We start from the raw sequence: 23855 nt of genomic DNA on the forward strand, positions 1-23855 counted from the left end.
CGCTCGCTATCCACGTCCCAGCAATGTCCTCCTGATCCGCAGCGGGTGGAGCAGTAATGTCCGGCAGCGGACGCCGCGCGCTCTCCCCAGAGGCAGCACGAAATACACAGCGTGAACAGGAAGTCTTTGTGCACTGGCCGTTTATAAGAAAAGAAGGCATCAAACGTTTTCTTCTTAAAAATAGACGTCTTTTCTCCTATGTCCTTAAATACAATTCAAGTTTAGACAAAATTATGTTTTTTTGTTTTTTTCCTTTTCTTAAGAAAGCAAAAAGTTTGGCTTTCAGCACACGAGGAAGCCGCGTGAAAAAGGCCACGGCGGATCCTATACATAAAAAAGAGGGGTAAACCGTTAAACACTCCGCCCGCCGTAGTATATTAAGGCTTAGTGTCTCTTCAGAAGTCGCCCCCTTCATCTTCTCGTCCTGTCACAGTTCTATATTGATCTACACCGAGGGCCTGGACATTATATGTTATACCCCATAATGCATTGCTCTGTAATACCAACAGGTTTCCATCGCGCCCGGCGTGAACAGAGGATAGTCTAGGTCCTGCTTTACAGTGCAGCCCCACTCCCAAACATGATTTAACCCTTTACGCTCATAATCTACATATACTGTTGAATCGGTCAATAATTCCTGGCTGTGGTGCATTGCGGGAGCCACAGAATAAAAAAAATTAAAAATCCCCGCCATTCAGCAGGCTCTGTATAGACATCCCTGCACAAAGCGAGGTCATGTAACACTATATGGCTGAATGCAGCTTTGGATGTGACCGGAGAGTTACATTATATGTAGATTGTGAAATAATGTTACACAGAGCGCAGCCAGCCCCACAGTACTCCGTGTGCTGCCATATGGGCGCGATATCGTCACCAGACCACACAAAGCCATACGGAAGGGCTCAGCGAACTCCAGCTGCTGGGAAACTAAGAATTCCAGCATGCACCATTCAATTCCATAGGAGTACAGGTGAGCAAGTGTGCACGCTGGGAGTCATAGTTCCACCGTACAAGCCCATAGATTACTACGGCCGCTGTAGTATGGAGCCACACAACACAGATCAGTTATAGACAAACTGCGGCCCTCCAGCTGTTGCAAAACTACAACTCCCACCATGCCCTGCTGTAGGCAGTCTTTGCATGCTGGGAGTTGTAGTTCTGCAACAGCTAGAGAGCTGTAGTTTGCTGATACAGGGCAATAAACAGAGAAAATACAATGTGATCGTCGCTGCACGCGTTGGGGATAGAGCGGGGGTTATTCTGGCAATTCTGTAGTGTTTTCACTGCTTAAACCCACAGGGGAACAGAGGCTTGTGACCATGCAGACAGACCCTCAGAGCCAAGTAAACGACGTGGGGGTCTCTGCCGCACAGCGCTTTACATCTTTGGTTTAGCAGGAGCCATCATTCCCAGGGTCGCTGCAGCAATCACGGATTTAGTGCTAAGTGAGGTTTCACCTCCATCGGCGGCAGCTTCCTCAATACTTTACGGTTATTGCAACAGAAATGTCTGGAATTAAAATAAAAAATTAAATAAAATGTACAGGCAGCGGCCTCAGCTTCTGGAGACGTAGTGTATACAGCCCTTGGATACAAGTCCTCCGCACAGATAATACTGTCAGGTCCGGGGTCCTGGTGCCTCCTTCCAGGTTGTCCCTCATGTGTTTCACGTCCATGCGGGGGACGGGACACCCCTCCCCCCTCATGTAACAGCAATCCAATGAAATATAAAGATACATAAAAAATTAAAGTGCAAAATTCCTCATAGATGAAGTATAATCGGGCTCATTGCTGGGGGATTAATCGACAGTTCCCAGAAATGCTCCAGAACATAAAACACTGAACAGTCCTCCCCTAGTGCAATCTACAAGAATCCCAGTGATTACTTCCTGGCGAGGAGCGACACGAGGGAACCTTACCTCACACAATTTACCTTGGTGTTTATTGTAGCTGCCCTAAAAGTTTTAGATAGCGCTTGAAAGAGAGAGAAAGTTATCTGTAAAAAAACAAGTCCTTCACCGTGAACTCGCTCCTATAAAAGGTGAGGCTCGCACAGGCCGAGGTCATCGCGTCGCCATTAAGAGCAATGAAAATCTTGAAGCAGAATTTGGCAATACAGGAACGTCGGCTCCGAAGGTATTTCACTTCAGCCTGGTTAAAACTAAAGCACCTTTAGATGAGAGATGTGGGTTGAGGAGACCGAGGTCCGGAAGGTCAATCGGCAGAGTCCAGGCCGTCTGACGGTGGAGCGAACTTAAGACGGAAAGTTCCTGGATAAAACAAAAGACATAAAAACACTAAGTGGCAGCTGTGGGAGGACGGGAGCTAGTGCTGGGGCTACAAGCGGGGCTGTATACTAGACCGCGAGGAATGGGAGGGGAAGGTGCAATTACACAAGGGAGGCAAAATATGAAGAGGACACAGAACTCGCGCAAGCGCTGCAGCCTCTTCAACCAGCTGATCCTGAGGAGAGGTCATCAGTGTCCTGACATTGCACAACCCCTAGAGAATATACCACCAGGTGAACGCTGCTCCATCCGAGGGCATCCGTGCCGTACGCTGGGGTCTGCGTGCATATCGAGACCTTGCTGCTACAGTACGGAGAACACCTGGTGTGTGGCTTGTCCAGAACATAAGTCCGTATGACAGCGGCATTTCCCGGACCGGCTTGTCCGAGTGACCACGGTTCACAGCATTATACGTCACTATGATGCAGCGAGACCGGCTACGATAAGCAGCGGCCAAATGAAGCAGTCACACAGATCGTATCTTCTAGACCACACAAAAACAGCCTTAAAGGGTTTCTCCACCCCTTTAATGTTGATGGTCTATCCTCAGAATAGGCCATCAGTATATGGTTGGCGTGGGTCTAACAACCTACCTGCCGATCAGGTCTTGCAGAGTCGTTTCTGTGCCTAAAGTTGGCGCCAGAACGACACAGCTCTGCCCATGGTGTAATGCAGGGATGCTCAACCTGAGGCCATCCAGCTGTTGTAAGACTACAACTCCCACCATGTCCTTCTGTAGGCTGTCCGGGAATGAGGGGAGTTGCAGTTTTGCAACCGCTGGAGGGCCGCAGGTTGAGCATGCCTGGTGTAGTGGATGGACTTTGCAGCCCACTCTGCCGTAACCAAGCTCCGTCCACAACAAAATGGAGCCGTGGAGCTCCTGAAACTGCAGATCGGCACAAGTGCGGGGTGTTGTACCTGTGCCAATAAGATATTGGTTGAGGATAGACCATGAACATGAAAGGGATGGACAACCCCTTTAAGAAAACGACTAGGATCCAGTGTAGGCACTAGCTCGTGCTCTTCGCAGCATACACCTGGTGACAGATATGACAATCCCAGAGAAAGCCTTTAAATGCCCTGAAGATGAAGCTGTAGATGAGAAGATGTTACCTTGCTGATTAAAATCCATTGATGGCTGCTTACAGTCCTGAGCGCGGTGGCCGCTGACCCCACAGTTATAGCATGAAATGTTCCCACTCTTTTTGTGAGTTGTGCCGTTAATGGTGCCCATCATGCCCTGAGGCTGGTACACCCCCGCTGTGCCAGTTATAAAGTTCTGCATGGGAGGCAAGGAAAAGCCGGGCTGCCCTGTCAGCATAGAGTCCGGGTTCAAGCTGTTACTGTACGGGGCGTGCACCACTGGAAACGAGCTGCTGCTGTTGTATTGCTGGGTGTTAATGTACCCGTTATTGCACACTGGGCCGAAGGGCATGAGAGAGAAGGGGAACATGGAGGGGGTAGAGAACTGATGCTGGAAATAGTTTCCATAATTGACCGCGACACTGCCTGACCCACAACTGCCACTGCAGCCACACGAGCTACAGACCGTGCACCCAGTCTGTGCCGCCGGCGGCTGCTGATGGTGCACGTGGTGGTGGCTGGGAGTCTGAATGTTCATGGCGGGGGCATTGCCACTGCAATAGCTGTTGTCAGACGTGGAGGAAATTGTAGGGCTTGAGCTGGGGACAGGGCAGCTGGGCAGGTTCGGCACATTACTATAGGACGTTGAGGGGTGGTTGCTGGAAGTGGCAATGCTGTTTGCACAGAAGTTGCCAGCCATTTGGGCAACAGGCATGCCACTCCTAGCAGAAAAGGCAACTTTGGTGTTGGCTGTATACAGAACGCTTCTAGGGTTTATTATTGCCGGAGAGACACTGGTCATCTGTCCAACCACAGAAGAATCCGACGATGATACGAGAAGCTTTACGGGAGTGCGGGTGACGTGGAAGACTGGAGCGGATGGTATGGTGGCAGGGGCGCTGCCCTCCACCATCAGGGCGGGCTGCTGCGCTGGCTTCATCAACCTCTCCCCAGATAAAGGGTTTCCCACTTTGGCCCGGACACCAAAGCCGTCAGGGATGATGGAAAGCACCTGACCAGGCTGCAATGGGCCGGCTGAAGCTTTGATGTCCAGGAGCAGGTTTCCAAAGCTCTTCTCTATTTTCAAGCCGCTTCTGGATCCGGGTGAAGCTTTACTCCTGTCTTCTGCAGACAAGATGGAGTGAGGAGATGACTGGAGGATCTTAATCTCTGCACTGCCCCGGTCTGATTTGTGCAAAGTGTTCATGAGGTGCAGTGGAGCGATGTGAGGGGGGGGCCCAGCCAGCAGCTGAAGTGGCCCTGGATGATGGCTCGAAGGGCTGCAGCCACTGTCATTCTGCACTGGTAAAACCTGAGCTGTTGGGCGAACTGAACTGGATGTGAAGTGATTCACCAGCAAGACGGACTTGTCCTTCTCAATGCAATCCAAGTGCCTCCCAAGACCTACCAAACAAATAATGGTGAGCTGGCATATAAATGGTTAAATTAGAGTGCACACAATCATATATAACTGTACTATAAAACGTCAGCCCCAGTAGAAGAGGAGCGGCTGATATCAGTCACATCAGCGCTGGAGCGTTATAAGAGGAGCGGCTGATATCAGTCACATGTGATGTAATGTCTCTGGAGGTTATATCAGTACTGCAGCGTTATAAGAGGAGCGGCTGATATCAGTCACATATGATGTAATATCTCTGGAGGTTATATCAGTGCTGGAGCGTTATAAGAGGAGCGGCTGATATCAGTCACACATGATGTAATGTCTGGAGGTTATATCAGCGCTGGAGCGTTATAAGAGGAGCGGCTGATATCAGTCACATATGATGTAATATCTCTGGAGGTTATATCAGTGCTGGAGCGTTATAAGAGGAGCGGCTGATATCAGTCACATATGATGTAATGTCTCTAGAGGTTATATCAGTGCTGGAGCGTTATAAGAGGAGCGGCTGATATCGGTCACATATGATGTAATGTCTCTGGAGGTTATTCCTTACGTCTGTCCATTTCCTCTGCGCTGTCGGAGCTCTCTTCTCGCGTCTGCAGCCCCATTGGGCTTGATGGGGAGCTGGAATACTCCGAGGACGAGCTGCCTTCTTGAGGCACCTGAGAGGCTGCGGGCTCCACGTCTACAGACAACTCTGCAACAAAGAAAAGACAATCCCTAAGAGAAGGGCGGTGGGGACCGAATGTCAGCACTCATGGATTACTGGCAGATATGAGATATCAGACAATCATATGAGGACTCCTTCACAGGGAGGAACAATCAGAAGTCTCCGAATTCTCGGGTTCACACCAGTGTAATATGGACGCATTTTCATCAGTATTCTGCATGCAAGACCTGGCCAGACCGCGAATGTAACTGACAACTCAGTCTCATCGCTTGTGTCAGCAAAACCATGGTCGAGTCGTGTCGCACATCTGAAATATGGCTGCAGAATGCACTGGTGTGAACCTCGCCTGATCCAGACCCAGTCCAGTCTGTACCCAGACACTATCTATGCCGTTGCCAGGAATTGAATCCTTCCTGCTCAGAACAACATGGAGGCAATGACCACCCAGACACCAGGGACGAAGCGGCCTTACCTGTAGCGTGGCTGCAGTGGACATTTTGAACTGGTCCAACGTGACTGGTTGGAGGAACCCGGGCGACTCCGCTGCTGGTGAAAGTACACGATGCGGAGTTCAGACACCTTTTTTCAGACTTCTCTCTGATAAAGGGAACATGGAAGTCAAAACTCATTCTCCCAAAACGTATCGGCTTAAAGGGGTTATCCCACCTTCTCTTTTCCAGGCCGTGGCTGCTCTCATGTTCGCTAAACTGCTCAGTCAGGGGGCGTTTAGATCTCTTATGACTGACAGCAGGTTCAGCGGTCTGCTGATCTACAGACTCCGCCTACTTGCCTGGCGTGCGCGCTCCCGTGTGAGCAGGAAATCATTTGCGCAGGAGAACCAACAAGCGCGCAGAGAGTTCTATTAAAAAAAAAAAAGGACGAACAACAGGAATCCGACGCGCATGCACGAAAATGCACGAGCCCGAGAGTCAGGTCGGGCTGCGTAGAAAAAAACAGAAGAGGATAACGCGCAAGCGCGGCCAATGCTCCGATGTCGCTGGGGTGGCCGTAACCAATAACAAACGGCTGTAAACAATCGGTAATCACTTATATTGGGTAAGTTGATACTTGTGTCAAAAACTACACAATGAGGCAGACATCAAAAGATGGGATAACCCCTTTAAGTAGCAGCTACTGCAATTATATGGAGCTTTGTGTTGTTAACCCTTCACAGCCCTGCGCAGTGGGAAGGAGGTTCCCGAGATCTGCCGCACTATTACAGCGCAGTGAGGGCGTAGGCTTAGGAGCCGCACTTACGTCATAATGTGCTGGTGCCAGCTGCAGTATGTGGCTAGCATCCCGCCAGGATCAGAAAGAACGCCAGTCTCAGTCGTTTAATCACTTACATGCCGCTGTCCATTCTGACCGCGACAACTAAGTGGTTAGACAGAAGGAGGGGGCTTCCTCTGTCACCCCCATCATTCCTCCACATGACAACCAAGGGCTATTCCAGGCTTCTACTCTTGATCACCATCTGAAAGGTGGGGGTCCAACAATTCGCACCCACACCGATCAGCTGTTCTGCAGTAGGGGCATTCACTGCAGTAACCAGATCTGTCCTCTACATGATGGGCAGACAGTGGACTGGTGGGGGTGCGGGGTGTCAGACCCCCTGATCTGATACCGATGGCCTACCTTGAAGATAGGCCGTCAATAATAAAACGCTGGAATACGCCCTTTAAGGTTCTACGCCAATTTTTTATAAATCCACTCCTTTGTAATTATTTTCTTGATGTCAGTGAATTGCATTTGTGACTGATATTTCAAAGAAGTCCCAACCTTATCAGGGAACATGGCGGCTCGCTCGTTTTCTTCTACATTTCATTGTTTCTAATCTTCTGCAACTTGCAGAAGGAAAACCCTCCTAGCCCGGCTGCTGCCAGAGACGGCTCGCTCGTTCCTCCCCCTCATATTGTTGCTAATTTACTTCCAGAAATAGACGAGAGGAACAATGACCCAACGATCTGCGCCTCACGGCCTGTAACCCAATCATCACAGCCAGGATCCAGGACCTAACACCGTGGCCCTGGCGAGGACACGGGGACGGCACTCACTTCTCAAGCTCCAGCTGAGTCTTCAGCTTCTTCTTCGCTCCCATCGTTAGGGATTCAAACTTATTTAAATCTTCCTCGGTGAGACTCAAGAACTGAGAAGAGAAAACAGAGTCATGTAAGAAGAGCAGAGCTTTCTACATCCCAACTGCACCAACCCTAAAGGCGTCTAGACACGGATGGCCTCTCAGTGTCAGAACAGTAGGGGTCCGACACTCGGCATCCCCTCCAATCACCGGTCCTCAACAGGGGATGGAAGCGGGGGGCACAGGTTCCATCCTCGAGCTGGGCAGCACTATGCCGGTGATGGCGGCTGTCCGAAACACCTGATCAAAGCGGGTGTCGCGTGTCAAACTCCCAACGCCCTGATGCTGATAATCTGGGAGGTGGGCATCAATATCTAAGTCCAGGAAAAAAAACCTTTAATGAATGGTCAAAGCTCTCCTTCACTTCAAAGGCCTTGTTCTGGAGATAGGAGTGGGTCCCAGCACCCATCTTACATTTGTGACATACTATAAATGTAGAGTTGGGAATACACCTTTAATATTACCCATAACTATATACGTTGCAAACAGGGCTTTAACAAGATTGGAAACTAATGGTAAGGGGGCCGTGTAGTTCAATTCCTGGCCCAGTGCTTCGCTCCCATCACCACCAGTTCCACACATCACTGCGGCCTCACGTGCCGTTCCTGTGCTTCATGTAGTGAAGATGGGAGATAGGAGCTGGAACACTCTGAACAGGCACTGGTCCCCAGTAGAATCCATAAAACAGGACACTATTTCTGGTAATAAGTCACATTCACACGTCTGTGGTGCACTGCGGATCCGCAATACACCCGGGCGGCACCTCCCATAGAACTGCCTATTCTTGTCCGCAACTGTGGACAAGAATAGGACATGTTCTATTTTTTTGCAGAGGAAAACCCAGAAGTTCGGGGTCGCGCTACGGAAATGCGGATGCGGAGAGCACATAGTGTTCTCTCCGCATCCATTCCTGCCCCATTGAGAATGAATGGGTCCGCACCCGTTCCTGATATTGCGGACGTGTGAATGGACCCTAAATATCTGGCTGTAAAAATAAAATAAAAATCATACTGGGAAAAACAACTGTATGTGAAACCTACCCAACTGTACAGCAGTACGGGGGACATAACGTCGGCCTGCAGGCGGTGCTTCTGAATGACCGCCATTTCACCAGGCAAGAAGCAACATGCGGACACCAGAGGTGACCCTGCTCGGAGGACTCATTACCTTTTTCATTGACAGCTGGCTGAATACTGTGTAGTATTTGTGCAGGCGTAACTTCCTGAGCCACTCCAATATTTCCTGCTGTTCTTGAGTCTGCGGGCTCGGCACACTGGAAGGTATTCCAGTAGAGGACGTGGTCTCCGCTGAAGGCCGATATGTTAGAGAGGTCGAGCTTGAACACGGGGACATGCTCATTGTGGCTCCGCTGTGGTGCAAGGCAAGGCTGCTGTGGGAAGACTGGATGCTGGCCACGCCACATATGGGTCTGCAATACAAGCAACATCCAGTTACACCAAGCGGATGATGGAGAAACAGGATGAGGAGCACCCAGCTGCTGGAGCCTACCTACCGTATAGGGGGACCCATAGATGTGCTCATTTTCACATGGGATGGGGTGCTGGGACCTATGGGAGATGGAACCCCAATAATCAGGATTTGTACAAACAGTAAGTAAGTAACAGGAAAATGGCCGCTGACACTCACTTAAGTTCTGATGCTGTTGGTGGTTTGCTGAAGTGCTGAAGAATTTTTTAAGAAGGTCACTCTTTAATACCTGGGGGGGCAGAGACGCAAAACACCTGGAGCACAATGCAGAAATGTCAATGAGGCTGTCACCGTGAATGAGAAGAGTAATAAAAATAGAGAACGATCGTACCGGTGATCGAAATCAAAGTCCACATGGTTCCTGTCCACGGAATAAGTGTCCACAGCCCCACGGTAAGGAATGCATTTCTCCAAATCTTCAGAGAACACGTGAGAGAGCTGCAAGACACAAAGAGAAGGCTCATCACAGGGATCCAAGGAAGAGATAACATCCTACACCTACAGTGTGTATGGACACTCCAGAGCTGCACTCACTATTCTGCAGGCTTCAGAGGTGAAATCTGAGAACATAATGTAGAATCTGTTGTGGTCTATGATACGTGGTGAACATATTAGCTATACACACCGTCACCACATGCTGTCTACATACCCTGGCGTCACCTTTCATTACCTTAGAAATAAATTCTGTAACTTCAGCTGAGGATTTGGTAACCAACGAAACAGAGGAATCAGACCAAAATACCTGAAATAAGAGAGAATTTATGGAACTACCCAAACGTACAGGATTAATGCAGCAGACCAGTGTTAAGGAATGAAGCGGAAAAGCAATAATTATTTCACCATTTTTCTACTCTTATTTTCAAAGCAAAAATGTAACAAAATTATTTTTTTTTTAAGCTGTGGCCCCTTTTCGGCTCACCAGGGGCGGTCTGGGCTAGTACTGATGAGGTTCACCTTTATTTCTGCTGAACCGGGGACTAGCCTCTTAGCCCCAGTTACAGGGGACATGCACTGCAGAGCTGATCTGGGTCCCAGCGGCTCCTACAATTACCCTGCATTCAGTATCTGGCGATCAGGAAGGCAGGGTTGCAATAAACCGTCTCTGCCACCGACAGCCACAGGCTCTGCAGAGTTGTATGTGGACCTTCTACAAATGGTTAAGGTACCCCATGTGCACTGCCTCTCCATTTTCTATAGGACCCTTGGGGATAAAGCGCTGTGCTCGGCTCAACCCGACAATCCCGTCCAGTGGTTGAACCCCCGATCAGATAGTTCCTCTATCCAGTATATAGGGGATAACCTGAAGTTACCCCTTTAACCCTTCTGACTGAGCCTGCACTAGTTACCTCAAAACAGCAGTCTGCATTCTTCTCCTTTTTCTTGTGCGGAAAAACCTTAAGTTCAATTTTCTCAACATTCACTAAAAAAGAGAAAAGAAAAAAAATACAAATTACTCAGAGGAAGGAGAAATCTTAAACATTCAGAGTGGATCTATCACATGAAAGAACGCATGAAGCCATAACTCTAAGGGCCTATTCACACGACCGTATGAATGGGTCCGCACCCGTTCCTTAATTTTGCGGAACGGGTGCAGACCCATTCATTTCAATGTGGCTGCAAAAGACGCGGACAACACACCGTGTGCTGTCAGCATCCGTAGTTCCGTTCCTCCGCAAAAAAAAAGATAGAGCATGTCCTATTCTTGTCCGCAATAGGCATTTTCTATGATCGTGCCGGCCACGTGCGGTCCGCAAATTGCAGAGCGCACATGGGCTGGCATCCGTGTTTTACGGATCCGCAAAGCACTACGGTCGTCTGAATTCTCCCGAAAAGAGTCGGGACTGATGGAGGCCATGGCAGTCACTGCCCCAAAAACCTCTCACCTGCTCTGACACACTGTAACAAAATATCAGGACAGGAGAGAGGCTTGGGCTGCGGATGTGTTCAGCTTACAGAGCATTGTCTAGACTGATACATTGTAACAAAACCCTCTCAGTATTAGACCAGGATGGGTTTTTCAATCCCTGGGTGTAAACGAGGATGTTTCCAGTCACGCACAGCAAGCAGGTGATGGAAGACACACAAAATCAATTAGGAAGCTGCAGAAGTTGTAATTATATTGAGATGAATTCTGGATGGAGTTATAAGCAGGTCTACAGCACTCAGGTCCTAATCCAGGGATGCCCAACCTGCGGCCCTCCAGCTGTTGTAAAACTACAACTCCCATCATGCCAGGACAGCCTACAGCAGGGATTCCCAACCTGCGGCCCTCCAGCTGTTGTAAAACTACAACTCCCATCATGCCAGGACAGCCTACAGCAGGGATGCCCAACCTGCGGCCCTCCAGCTGTTGTAAAACTACAACTCCCATCATGCCAGGACAGCTTACAGCAGGGATGCCCAACCTGCGGCCCTCCAGCTGTTGTAAAACTACAACTCCCATCATGCCAGGACAGCTTACAGCAGGGATGCCCAACCTGCGGCCCTCCAGCTGTTGTAAAACTACAACTCCCATCATGCCAGGACAGCCTACAGCAGGGATGCTCAACCTGCGGCCCTCCAGCTGTTGCAAAACTACACCTCCCATCATGCCCTGCTGTAGTCTCTCCGGGCATGCTGGGAGTTGTAGTTTTACAACAGCTGGAGGGCCGCAGGTTGAGCATCACTGTCCTGATCTAATCCCAACAACCAGCCAGAAACGCAACAGGATTCCTTTAATCCACCATTGCTGTGGAATCTCCAAGAGAAATATATGCTGCAGGTGACTTCTTTCCACAGCATTTGCTACTATAATACACCACAGTGTAAAGGGGCACCCCAGCCAGAGGCAGTATAAACCGGGTGATAAATGCTAGATCAGTGGGGCGCAGCCCAATGGGACTTAGGGTTGGACCCTTAGCAATGGGAAAGCCTGAAAACAATTGCTGGTGTTCTCTGTTCAGCTGCTGCACAGTCCCCAGGACACAACGGGGTATGTGGTCCGTTACTCTCCTGTCATGTTCCCGGTTATCAGACATTGTTGTCATTGGACATTCAGGGGTGTGGGAAAGCTGGGTGACGTCCCTGTGGGCGCTCTCACGGCGCCCAGCTTTCTGGCGTAGACTCACCAGGCATTGGCTGCGTTGGCATTTCTCCCTGTCTGCAGGATTCTCCTTCGATTTTATGCATTTTTCCATTTACTTTAATTCTGGACGGGAAGAAGCAGCGATCCAGACAACACAATGATAGTGGAAGCTCCGGCGGGGGGTGACCAGAAGGGCATTAACGTGACCCCCACCCAATAAACTGGCAGAAATCCATCTACGTCAGCACATGCTGATGAAAGAGGAGCCGCTTTGTGGCTGCACATGGTTTCCGTACAGTACACAGGGAGCAAAGCGCTTCCATCTGCAGCAGCGCCAGCAGTGATTCATCCACGGGACGGAGGCCGCGCCGCCAGATGTTATTATTCACAGAAACCCCCTCTCCTGCATTGTCTGGAACCCGGATGCTAAAGGGAACAGCAGAAAGAGTGCCCCTGCCACCGCTGGAGCCTGGCATCGCAGCCACAAACCCTACCTTTTACTTTTACTCTTCAGCCCTACAGAGGCGGGTGCAGGGTGACAACCACGGGGCAGTAGCTCCGCTTTCCACAGACCCGATACGGCACATAAATCGGTTGGTAAAAGAGATGTTTTGTCACAGACAGCGCCTTTCAAATTGTGGCCGTTGTCCTGCTCATGTCACCAAACAGCAGGGAGATTTATATGGCGGCCATGTAGATGGATCCCCAAATAATTCCAGGGCGGCTCATAAAGCAGGGTCACACGTGGGGGACCCCCTCCTCTGACATCCATATGCCCTAATGTATAGAATGGGGAGTCTAACCTGCTTCCTGTAGTTCTGACTCATGAACCAGGCTGCACTGGATGAGCAGAGCTCTAGGCTCCTGCAGACACAGGAGTGCTGTGGTACGTGGAGAGTAAATGATAACAGACTTCTGGTCCTGAAACGAGCTGTATGCCGAGCACAGCACCGAGTCCGCGCGTTACATCTGGCTCCTGCGCCTTCTGCAGCCGGGAAGGAATCCCCCCGAACACAGCTGCAATTTCTACAACTGCACATTCAGCTTAATGCTGGACAAATAACCAAGACGTGGCGAGAGGAAGCCGCAGGAACGTAGAAAAATAAGCACTTCCAGCAGAAATTGGAAGGGAACACATTTGTTCAATTGGACGCGTTGGCTCTCGGCTTCATGGTGCTCATGGGGGAGGGGAGGGGGGTCCATGGGAAAAAGAAAAATCAGCTTTGTGCTTTAGAAAGGGCACACTCAAAGTGGGCGATGGGGAACGTTCACGACACCCCCTGAGCAGCTGCTGGGTTGCAGGACCTGGTGCTCCCCCACATTACTTACAAAGCCCACCGATCCAGCGAGGAGCGGACGGCTGCTTCTCCCACCAGAGCTGAAAGCAAAGGGGCCGTCTAAAGCAGAAACCCGCTTTAATACAGACCCACCGATCTGAAACCCCCTGCAATGTCTGACCGTCCAGTTATGGCGCACTCCCACAGAAGGGATGACCCTCACAGTCCAGCAGTGAGAGAGTTAACGCGGCCACATAGCAGATTAAGGGTATACGCAGCAGCTGTCGGGGCGGCATGCCTTGGCTTGAACGTGCAATCTACGATAACACACGACACAGCGGAGATCAGATAACAGGGCGAGAAATGAGAACATGGAAACCTACACGCTCGGGGGGAGATATGGGGGTGTCACTATAGCAAATCCCCTCCCCCATTACAAGCTGGCCACAGGCAAAGAATAATCCTCAAAATGTGGCTTCTCTGTGATCTTGCTCCAGCCTAGGGATCGGCGAGGCCTCAGGGGCCACTACCTGTTCATACACAGGCCGGTGCCGCACAGAAGTCTATGGGGGTCCGTGTTTTATCAGCGAAGGTCTCAACATTCACTTATCGTGGTTGATCCCCACAAAAAACAATGGATGAGTGAAAAACAGACAGAACACGAATGTCCCGTGTGCGGTTCTCCTGGACCCACGGAACTGGATGAGTGGCGTGTAAATACGTCCTAAGGGTGCAAAGCTGGCAACAGGTCTCCCTGTCCAATTCTAGGACTGCAACCTATGGAGATCCCCTCTGAGGTCTGCTCTCTATGAATGATGTGCTGGCGCCGCTTATCTTATAACCTAGACCTGGGGAAGGATGTGCCAGGTCCCACAGAGCCCAGAAATGTCTGTTCTGCGGGTGGCTTCATCCAAGGTAAACTTGCCATAAAGACGCTCACAACCTCTAAGTACAAAGAAGATAACTGCCGAGCGCCCGAGGCGGACTACAACAGCAAGTCCTGACACATGGCTATATTGTGGGATCCATGACGGCGGCGATGCGCCGAGCCGCTGCCATCGGGTCACCCACCAGTGCCATGTTTTCCACATGGGCCTAACGGAGAAGCTGCATCTCCCCCGCAGGGACGCCACCCTGGACCCCCCCGAATTCTCCATAGTGAAAGCTGCTCCTCTCTGCTGCGACCACGTCCCCGAGGTGCAATGTCTGCTACTGTCGGACACTATAAAGCTTTCTGCACACAGGACGCCGGCTCTTACCTTTGGAGTGCTTTCCGGAAGGCCTCTTGGGTGTCGGATCTTCTATGGAATGTGCTGATGTGTGTAGTGCATTTGCTAAGCTGTCGCCCACGCTGCTGGTCGGGGTCTCTGTTCTTGGAGTCACCTGTGGGTCAGAGCAGACACAACGTCAATCAGGACCGGCCACAGGCGCCGTTATCAGGCAGCCCCTGATCAGTCTAGAACGTCTACTGGGAACAAGGATGGACCATTCCTAAAACGTCTAGTAGGAATAATAGAGGACTGGCACCACAGAGTCATAAGAACACTCGGGCCAGAATATTACTACTATGTGAATGCCTGCAGTTACGAGAGGGCACGTACAGAAGTTGCAAATAGTGATGTAAGCCTAACTTGCAAAACATAAATAAATAAAAAATGTAAACAAGTGCAAATTTTGGCCACTTTCCGCCGCTCTTGCCAATTTTTCAAGCAGTGGGCGTGATCTTCCGCCGCCCGACAGATTTACTATATCGTAGAAACTGGCGCAAATTATAGCGCAAGTCTGCGGCTGGTCATAGCCGTGTATTTTTCAGATTCTGGCACACAGACAAGCAAAAGATGTGACAAAGACTGGCACAGGAAACGCCAGCCTTCCTAGATCGCCACATTTGCATTTCATTTTCAAAATCTTTGCTTGCTGTCAGTGTATTGAATCATTCTCGTTTACAGCCGGAGTGCTAAAAACCTGTTGAGACCTTATTCTTCTCACAGCTGAGGGTTCACTACAATGGTCCTGCCACCTTTCAGTACCAGCCTGTGTGCACAGATATGGGTGTATTAGGGTGGCGGTAGAGCGGGGGGTCATCGGGGCGCGACACAGTGATCCCCATGTGAACCTCACAGCCGCACCAGGTGTGGGCACCTTCCCTGCCAGTTAGACATCAGCAGAACCTCTAGTTTGCTACAATGTAACAGTCTGTTTGATTTATAAAGGATTGTTTAGACTGGACACTTCTATTCACTGAAAGCAAGCAGAGACATTGAAGAAAGATGATGAGACAAACTATTAGAAAGCTGAAGAACTTCATTGCACAATGGATAAGCCATTCACACCAAGCTGTAGGACCCGACCACCCTACACCCATCAGCGGGCGGCACTCGTATGATCTACTTGGTCTGACAATGTGGAAGTCGCTTGGTCCGGAGATGGGCGCAGCGCAGGAGAAGAGCCGGCCGCCGGGTATTCTCAGGCTTTCCACTCACATTCGGACTGAGAAAACCATTTAAAGGGGAACTCCCTCTCATTGCAGCCGGCTCTGCTATACTGAGAATGGAGGCGGGGGACGCTGCTCCTTCATACCTGCGGGCACACTCCCCCATGCTATGTATAGACGGCTGGCCTGACTGCCAAGGGAGTGACATTTCACTGATCAGCCTCCAGCAGGGCACACGGATTGTGGCCTCCTCAGTCACCAAGGTCAGCAGGTGGCACACGAGGGAGCACAGGCCACGCTGCGCCCTCACCTGACATCTGGCTTCAATAAGCCCAATGATGGACAGCACTAAGCCACATAACGCCCCCCGTGCCCACTGCGTGTGATGTCACCACGGGGTCCTGACCAACAGAACGATAAGTGCCCTCCATCTACTGTCAGACACTGGGCAGCATGTCATATACCAACCCCCACAGCGCCCCAACCTTCAATCAGTGCCAGCGAGATGATGCTTATCTTACTGGCTGAGCGGGCAACCGGGGGCTGGTAATAGAAGGAGACAGAGCGGGCACCCTGGTGAGGGGGTTTGGGAAGAGATTGGGACAGAGTGGGCACCCAGGTGAGGGGGCAGAGGGTTTGTTAATGGGGACAGCGCGGGCACCCAGGTGAGGGGGCAGGGGGTTTGGGAAGAGATGGGGACAGAGTGGGCACCCGGGTGAGGGGGTTTGGAAAGAGATGGGGACAGAGCGGAAACCCGGGTGAGGTGGTTTAGGAAGAGATGGGGACAGAGCGGGCACCCGGGTGAGGTGGTTTAGGAAGAGATGGGGACAGAGCGGGCACCCGGGTGAGGTGGTTTAGGAAGAGATGGGGACAGAGCGGGCACCCGGGTGAGGGGGGCAGGGGGTTTGGGAAGAGATGGGGACAGAGCGGGCACTCGGGTGAGGAGGGCAGGGCGGGCACCTGGGTGAGGGGGTTTAGGAAGAGATGGGGACAGAGTGGGCACCCGGGTGAGGGAACAGGGGCTTTGGACAGAGCGGGCACCCGTTACCTTGCTGCTGGGGGCTCCGGCGCTGGCACCGTGCCTCCCCTGGATGTGGGCCAGCTCCTTGCGCAGCAGCTGCTTCTGGTGGAAGCTGAAGGCCGGGTGGTTGGTGGCCATGGTGAAGAGCAGCAGGAACTCGTCCCCGGCGCGGCCCTCGTTCAGCCGCAGGCCCAGGTTGTTGATGATGCAGTCCAGGTGGGTGAGGGTCCGGCACAGCACGCCCGCCGCCTCCCGCTGGTCGGAGGCCAGCAGCGCCAGCGACACCAGCAGCTTGCTGCGCACCACCTCGTCCGCCAGGTTGGTCAGGCTGCCCAGGTCGGCCGGGTTGTTGGCCTTGATCTCGGAGTCCCGCAGCCAGTGGTAGTCCTTGCGGGCCAGGTCCTCCAGGCAGGAGCCCAGGAAGCGCAGCTCCAGCGGGAGGCAGAGGTCCAGCAGGCCGCACAGGAACTCGACGCGCTGGGAGGAGGAGAGCTCGGAGAACCAGCGGTACACGCCGTCCCTCTGCAGGGGGCAGCGCTGCTTCTCCACCATGGTGCCCGGACACACCCGGCGGCCGAGCCCCCGCTCCCTGCGATCCGCCGAGACGCCGCCTCCCGCTCCGGCTGTGCCCGCCTCCTCCTCCTCCGCTCCGGGGCCGCGCGCTGCTGCCGGGGGAGCTCTCACGTCTGCCGCATCCTCCTCTCACCGAGCCGCGGGCATGGCACCTGCGGGGGCAAAGACACGTGTGAGCCGGGGCCACGGCTGGTGGGGGGATAATGGGGGGATACACAGGGGGGGGAGGAGGAGGGGATAATGGGGGGATACACAGAGGAGGAGGAGGGGATAATGGGGGGATACACAGGGGGGGAGGTGGAGGGGATAATGGGGGGATACACAGGGGGGGGGGGGGGAGGAGGGGATAATGGGGGGATACACAGGGGGGGAGGTGGAGGGGATAATGGGGGGATACACAGGGGGGGGGGAGGAGGGGATAATGGGGGGATACACAGGGGGGGGGGAGGAGGGGATAATGGGGGGATACACAGGGGGGGGAGGAGGAGGGGATAATGGGGGATACACAGGGGGGGGAGGAGGAGGGGATAATGGGGGGATACACAGGGGGGGGGGGAGGGGATAATGGGGGGGTACACAGAGGAGGAGGAGGGGATAATGGGGGGATACACAGGGGGGGGAGGAGGAGGGGATAATGGGGGGATACACAGGGGGGGGAGGGGATAATGGGGGATACACAGGGGGGGGAGGAGGAGGGGATAATGGGGGGATACACAGAGGAGGAGGAGGGGATAATGGGGGGATACACAGGGGGGGAGGAGGAGGGGATAATGGGGGGGATACACAGAGGAGGAGGAGGGGATAATGGGGGGATACACAGAGGAGGAGGAGGGGATAATGGGGGGATACACAGAGGAGGAGGAGGGGATAATGGGGGTATACACAGAGGAGGAGGGGATAATGGGGGATACACAGAGGAGGAGGGGATAATGGGGGGATACACAGAGGAGGAGGAGGGGATAATGGGGGGATACACAGGGGGGGAGGTGGAGGGGATAATGGGGGGGATACACATAGGAGGAGGGGATAATGGGGGGGGTACACAGAGGAGGAGGAGGGGATAATGGGGGGGGGTACACAGAGGAGGAGGAGGGGATAATGGGGATACACAGGGGAGGAGGAGGGGATAATGGGGGGATACACAGAGGAGGAGGGGATAATGGGGGGATACACAGAGGAGGAGGGGATAATGGGGGGATACACAGGGGGGGAGGAGGAGGGGATAATGGGGGGGATACACAGAGGAGGAGGGGATAATGGGGGGATACACAGAGGAGGAGGAGGGGATAATGGGGGATACACAGAGGAGGAGGAGGGGATATGGGGGGATACACAGAGGAGGAGGAGGGGATAATGGGGGGATACACAGAGGAGGAGGAGGGGATAATGGGGGGATACACAGAGGAGGAGGAGGGGATAATGGGGGGGATACACAGAGGAGGAGGAGGGGATAATGGGGGGATACACAGAGGAGGAGGAGGGGATAATGGGGGGATACACAGAGGAGGAGGAGGGGATAATGGGGGGATACACAGGGGAGGAGGAGGGGATAATGGGGGGATACACAGAGGAGGAGGAGGGGATAATGGGGGGATACACAGGGGGGGAGGAGGAGGGGATAATGGGGGGGATACACAGAGGAGGAGGGGATAACGGGGGGATACACGGAGGAGGAGGGGATAATGGGGGATACACAGAGGAGGAGGAGGGGATAATGGGGGGATACACAGAGGAGGAGGGGATAATGGGGGGATACACAGAGGAGGAGGAGGGGATAATGGGGGGATACACAGAGGAGGAGGGGATAATGGGGGATACACAGAGGAGGAGGGGATAATGGGGGGATACACGGAGGAGGGGATAACGGGGGGATACACGGAGGAGGAGGGGATAATGGGGGATACACAGAGGAGGAGGAGGGGATAATGGGGGATACACAGAGGAGGGGATAATGGGGGATACACAGAGGAGGAGGAGGGGATAAGGGGGGGATACACAGAGGAGGAGGAGGGGATAAGGGGGGGATACACAGAGGAGGGGGAGGGGATAAGGGGGGGATACACAGAGGAGGAGGAGGGGATAAGGGGGGGATACACAGAGGAGGGGGGATAATGGGGGATACACAGAGGAGGAGGGGATAATGGGGGATACACAGAGGAGGAGGGGATAATGGGGGGGGGGGGGGTTAACAGAGGAGGAAGGGATAATGGGGGATACACAGAGGAGGAGTGGATAATGGGGGGATACACAGAGGAGGAGTGGATCATGGGGGGATACACAGAGGAGAAGTGGATCATGGGGGGATACACAGAGGAGGAGTGGATAATGGGGGGATACACAGAGGAGGAGTGGATAATGGGGGGATACACAGAGGAGGAGGGGATAATGGTGGGGGGGGATACACAGAGGAGGAGGGGATTATGGGGGGGGATACACAGAGGAGGAGGAGGAGGGGATAATGGGGGGGGGATACACGGAGGAGGAGGGGATAATGGGGGGGATACACAGAGGAGGAGGAGGGGATAATAGGGGGATACACAGAGGAGGAGGAGGGGATAATGGGGGGGATACACAGAGGAGGGGATAATGGGGGGATACACAGAGGAGGGAATAATGGGGGGGATACACAGAGGAGGGAATAATGGGGGGGATACACAGAGGAGGGAATAATGGGGGGGATACACAGAGGAGGGGATAATGGGGGGGATACACAGAGGAGGGGATAATGGGGGGGATACACAGAGGAGGGGATAATGGGGGGATACACAAGAGGAGGGGATAATGGGGGGATACACGGGAGGAGGGGATAATGGGGGGGAGACACGGGAGGAGGAGATAATGGGGGGATACACGGGAGGAGGAGGGGATAATGGGGGGGTTACACAAAGGAGGAGATAATGGGGGGGATGCGGAGGGGGGATAATGGGGATACACGGAGGAGGAGGGGATAATGGGGGGATACACAGAGGAGGAGGAGGGGATAATGGGGGGATACACGGAGGAGGAGGGGGATACACAGAGGAGGAGGGGATAATGGGGGGGATACACAGAGGAGGGGATAATGGGGGGGATACACAGAGGAGGAGGAGGGGATAATGGGGGGATACACAGAGGAGGAGGGGATAATGGGGGGGATACACAGAGGAGGAGGGGATAATGGGGGGGATACACAGAGGAGGAGGAGGGGATAATGGGGGGGGGATACACAGAGGAGGAGGGGATAATGGGGGGGATTCACAGAGGAGGAGGGGATAATGGGGGGGATACACAGAGGAGGGGATAATGGGGGGAATACACAGAGGAGGATGGGATAATGGGGGGGGATACACGGAAGGAGGTGGAGGGGATAATGGGGGGGATACACGGAGGGGATAATGTAACGGCGAATGTAAGGAGCCGACTTATGTAACAGGCATTATATAACATACTGTGCATTATATGGCTTTATAACCAGTTGAGTCCCATTATTCTGACCAAAGTGACCACTGTGCACCACAGACAGCAGCTAGACGGGCCCGGAATGACTCCATAAGGTCCTGGGAGGTTGTCACAGGTATCTGGAGCCATACTGACTGCAGAGCATCCCACAGCTGCTGGAGGGGGCGTGGGGGGATCCACAGAGCGAACACGACCATCGACGTGGTCCCACAGCTGCTGGACGGGGAGTGGGGGGGATCCATAGAGTGAACACGACCATCGAGGTGGTCCCACAGCTGCTGGACGGGGGAGTGGGGGGGGATCCATAGAGTGAACACGACCATCGAGGTGGTCCCACAGCTGCTGGACGGGGCGTGGGGGGATCCACAGAGCGAACACGACCATCGACGTGGTCCCACAGCTGCTGGACGGGGAGTGGGGGGGATCCATAGAGTGAACACGACCATCGAGGTGGTCCCACAGCTGCTGGACGGGGGAGTGGGGGGGGATCCATAGAGTGAACACGACCATCGAGGTGGTCCCACAGCTGCTGGACGGGGGAGTGGGGGGATCCATAGAGAGATTCACCAAGATGGTCATACAGATGCTCAATTGGGTTCAGGTCTGGGGAATTAGGGGCCGGGGAGTCCCTGGAAGTCTTGCTCATGCTCTTCCAACCAATGTCGGACATTTCTAGCCATGTCACACATCGCATTGTCTTGCTTGAAGATCCCATCCGCCCCAAGGGAGACAATCAGCATGTATGGGTGTAGGTGATCTTCAAGGATGGATTCATACCAAAATGGGTGGAGAGCGCCTTCCACGTGGATGAGTGGCTCCTTCCCCCGACCATAACGCAGCCCCCACCGTCTTCTTCCAGCAGTGTTCCCTCTGATGTTTCCCGCCTGACCCACCAACGTCCATCTGTTCCATGAAGTAGAAAACGGGCCTCACCGGAGAAGACGACCCTTTACCAGTGGAGGTCCAACTCTGATACCGCCGCCAAAACTGAAGACCTCTGCCGATGAAGCTTCGTTATCAGAGGAGCAGTGACCGTCCGTCTGCTCCAGAGCCCCATACGCAGTGGGTTCTCTGGTGCCCCCTAGTTCATTTTGGCAGTGAGATACTCCTCTATAGCACATCAGTCGGCCCTCGCGCACCTTCGTAGCCAACATTTACCTCTCATCAATGGCAGGTGGTGCTCTGCAGTTTCCACATCTCTTGACCCGTAGAGGACCCACGCCGTACATGTACGGCGCAGATGTTTGTGATTTAAGGACCAGCGGCGTACATGTACGGCACTGTGATTGGGCGGATGCAGGAGATGCGCCCGCCTGATCTGCGGCAGGGGTCCGGCAGTCACTGATAGCCAGACCCCTGCTGCATGCGCCGGCATTGGGGAAATCACTGATGCCGGGCGCATTAACCCTTGATGTGCAGCGGTCAGCGCTGACCGCGGCACCTGCAATGTCCTTGCGGGTATCGGAGCTTCCATCGGGTCCCCGTGCTGCTGTGACGGGGACCCGATGCCTGTGAGATCCAGCCCCCTGTATTACACTTACAGCCAATGCATCACAATACAGAAGTATTGTAAAGGGGATCAGACCCCCAAAAGTTTAAGTCCCAGAGTGGGACAAAAAATAAAGTGTAAAAAAAAAGTTTAAAAAAAATAAAGTTTTACAAAAAAATTAACCCCTTAAGGACTCAGCCCTATTTCACCTTAAAGACTTTTGCAAATCTGACCAGTGTCACTTTAAGTGCTGATAACTTTAAAACGCTTTGACTTATCCAGGCCGTTCTGAGATTGGTATTTTTTTATAAATAAAAATTATTTTTTTGACTTCATTTTAGCAGTGTCAGGAAGTACAATATGTGATGAAAAAAACAAATTTACCAAAAATTTGTAAAAAATTGCAAGTTTCCAAGTTTCAATTTCTCTACTTCTATAATACATGGTAATACCTCCAAAAATAGTTATTACTTTACATTCCCCATATGTCTACTTCATGTTTGGATCATTTTGGGAATTACATTTTATTTTTTGGGGATGTTACAAAGCTTAGAAGTTTAGAAGCAAATCTTGAAATTTTTCAGAAATTTTCAAAAACCCAAAAGTCACTTTGCGAGGCTTACATAATAGAAACCACCCAAGAATGACCCCATTCTATAAAACTACACCCCTCAAGGTATTCAAAACTGATTTTACAAACTTTGTTAACCCTTTAGTTGTTCCACAAGAATTAATGGAAAATAGAGATACAATTTCAAAATTTCACTTTTTTGGCAGATTTTCCATTTTTATAATTTTTTTCCAGTTACAAAGCAAGGGTTAACAGCCAAACCAAACTCAATCTTTATGGCCCTGATTCTGTAGTTTACAGAAACACCCCATATGTGGTCGTGAACAGCTGTACGGGCACACGGCAGGGCGCAGAAGGAAAGGAATGCCATACGGGTTTTGGAAGGCAGGTTTTGCTGGACTGTTTTTTTTTTTACACCAGGTCCCATTTGAAGCCCCCCTGATGCACCCCTAGAGTAGAAACTCCAAAAAAGTGGCCCCATTTTAGAAACTACGGGATAGGGTGGCAGTATTGTTGGTACTAGTTTAGGGTACATATGATTTTTGGTTGCTCTATATTACACTTTTTGTGAGGCAAGATAACAAGAAATAGCTGTTTTGGTACAGTTTTTATTTTGTGTTATTTACAACATTCATCTGACAGGTTAGATCCTGTGGTATTTCTATAGAGCAGGTTGTCACGGATGCGGCGATACCTAATATGTATACTTTTTTAATTTATTTATGTATTTACACAATGATTTCATTTAAACAAAAATCATGTTTTAGTGTTTCCATAGTCTGAGAGCCATAATTTTTTCATTTTTGGGCGATTACCTTGGGTAGGGTATGATTTTGGGTAGGGTAGGATTTTTGCGGGATGAAATGACGGTTTGATTGGTACTATTTTGGGGTGCGTGTGACTTTTTGATCGCTTGCTATT

General features: G+C 52.1%; 1 protein-coding gene across 2 annotated transcripts in view; it reads right to left on the reverse strand.

Moving 5' to 3' along the window:
* Window positions 1-714: 714 nt before the first annotated feature.
* ZCCHC14 (zinc finger CCHC-type containing 14) overlaps window positions 715-23855 on the reverse strand; it is a 28993-nt gene continuing 5852 nt past the window's right edge. Inside the window, exons 2-14 of one of the 2 annotated variants that reach the window (XM_040409618.1) lie at window positions 16891-17588; window positions 14668-14791; window positions 10414-10487; window positions 9738-9809; window positions 9399-9505; window positions 9227-9321; window positions 9093-9147; window positions 8747-9008; window positions 7497-7588; window positions 5915-6039; window positions 5326-5469; window positions 3401-4774; window positions 715-2269 (exon numbers count right to left, since the gene is read on the reverse strand). In XM_040409618.1, the coding sequence (XP_040265552.1) occupies window positions 2214-2269; window positions 3401-4774; window positions 5326-5469; window positions 5915-6039; window positions 7497-7588; window positions 8747-9008; window positions 9093-9147; window positions 9227-9321; window positions 9399-9505; window positions 9738-9809; window positions 10414-10487; window positions 14668-14791; window positions 16891-17415 (3105 nt within the window). In that variant the 5' untranslated portion in view covers window positions 17416-17588 and the 3' untranslated portion in view covers window positions 715-2213. The remainder of the gene's footprint in view (window positions 2270-3400; window positions 4775-5325; window positions 5470-5914; window positions 6040-7496; window positions 7589-8746; window positions 9009-9092; window positions 9148-9226; window positions 9322-9398; window positions 9506-9737; window positions 9810-10413; window positions 10488-14667; window positions 14792-16890; window positions 17589-23855) is intronic. The other variant, XM_040409619.1, reaches the window with a different exon arrangement.

This window comes from Bufo bufo, chromosome 10, assembly GCF_905171765.1.
Source record: "Bufo bufo chromosome 10, aBufBuf1.1, whole genome shotgun sequence".
Taxonomy (NCBI): Eukaryota; Metazoa; Chordata; class Amphibia; order Anura; family Bufonidae; genus Bufo; species Bufo bufo.